General features: G+C 75.0%; 1 protein-coding gene across 1 annotated transcript in view; it reads left to right on the plus strand.

Annotated features, from left to right (window-relative positions):
• Positions 1 to 496: 496 nt before the first annotated feature.
• Positions 497 to 1126, plus strand: part of LOC108510227 (leptin-like) — a 3129-nt gene continuing 2499 nt past the window's right edge. Inside the window, exon 1 of the mRNA XM_017839902.1 lies at positions 497 to 649. Coding sequence (XP_017695391.1) covers positions 506 to 649 — 144 coding nt within the window. The 5' untranslated portion in view covers positions 497 to 505. The remainder of the gene's footprint in view (positions 650 to 1126) is intronic.

Genomic DNA, 1126 nt, shown 5'->3' on the forward strand with positions numbered 1-1126 from the left:
CCCTCTCATCTCCCTACCCCTCATCCCCCTGTCCCCACCGTCCCCACCGTCCCCACGTCCCTGTCCCCCATCCCCAGGAGTGGGTGACAAGACCACGTGTCCCCTCAGTGCCCACCCGCCTCCCACTGAGGACAGAGTGTCCCCTGACCCCCCTGACCCCCCCGAGCCGTGTCCCGCACCCGCCCCGTCCCCCTGCGCGGTCCCGGGCACCACCAGGGCCGCGGCGGCCGCTGCCAAAGGGCTCCGGGAAGGCGTCAGGGACACGGCCCGACCGCGCGTGCCGGCGGGGACACGGTGGCACAGTGGGACGGGGACACGGTGGCACAGTGGGACGGGGACACGGCGACGAGGATCCGGAGCCCACGTGCCACCGACGGCGCTGCCCTCGCCTCCCTGGTCCCCCGTCCCGTCCCTGCCCCTGTCCCCTCCCGTGTCCCCGGGGATGTCCCGGGGCTCAGGACGCCCCCGGTGACCCCTGTGCCCCCCCTCCCCAGATCCCGGCGGGATGCGGTGTCCCGGCGTGTCCCTGTGGGGGCTCCTGTGCCTGGGGGTGGCCGTGGCCGGGGGTCGCCCCGTGCGGCTCGAGAGGGTCCGCGGGGACGCTCGGACCCTCACCCGGACCCTCAGCACCCGCCTCCAGCAGCTGCAGGTGCCCCCCGGGCCGGGGGGGTGAGGGGGGACTCCCGGGGGGGACTCAGAGGAGGCTGGGGGTGGTTTGGGGGGCACCCGGGGGAGCGGCGGGGTCTGTGCCACGGGGTGCTCGGGGGGCACCGGCAGTGCAGGGGGGGGCCGTGCCCCAGATGGGCGGGAGGGTCTCTCATGGGGGGCCCTGTGCCCCAGACTGGGGGTCCCCAAGGTGCGGGGTCTCAGGGTGAGGTGCCCGTGGCTGGGGGGGTTGGGGGGCTTTGAGCCCAGGGAGTGATGGGGGAGGGGCTGTGCCCCAAGGGTTGAGGGTCCCTGGGACGGGGGTCTGTACCCAAGGGATGTGGGATCCCCAAGGGGAGGGACACCCAGAGCTGAGGGGGGAGGGCTCTGTGCCCCAAATTGGGGGTCCCCAGGGAGGGTCCCCATGGCCGGGTGGGTGTGGGGTCCCCCCGGAGCAGGTGGGGCACCCCCTGCTCCAACC

The sequence above is a fragment of the Lepidothrix coronata genome, unplaced genomic scaffold, assembly GCF_001604755.1.
Source record: "Lepidothrix coronata isolate B3197 unplaced genomic scaffold, Lepidothrix_coronata-1.0 Scaffold557, whole genome shotgun sequence".
NCBI lineage: Eukaryota > Metazoa > Chordata > Aves > Passeriformes > Pipridae > Lepidothrix > Lepidothrix coronata.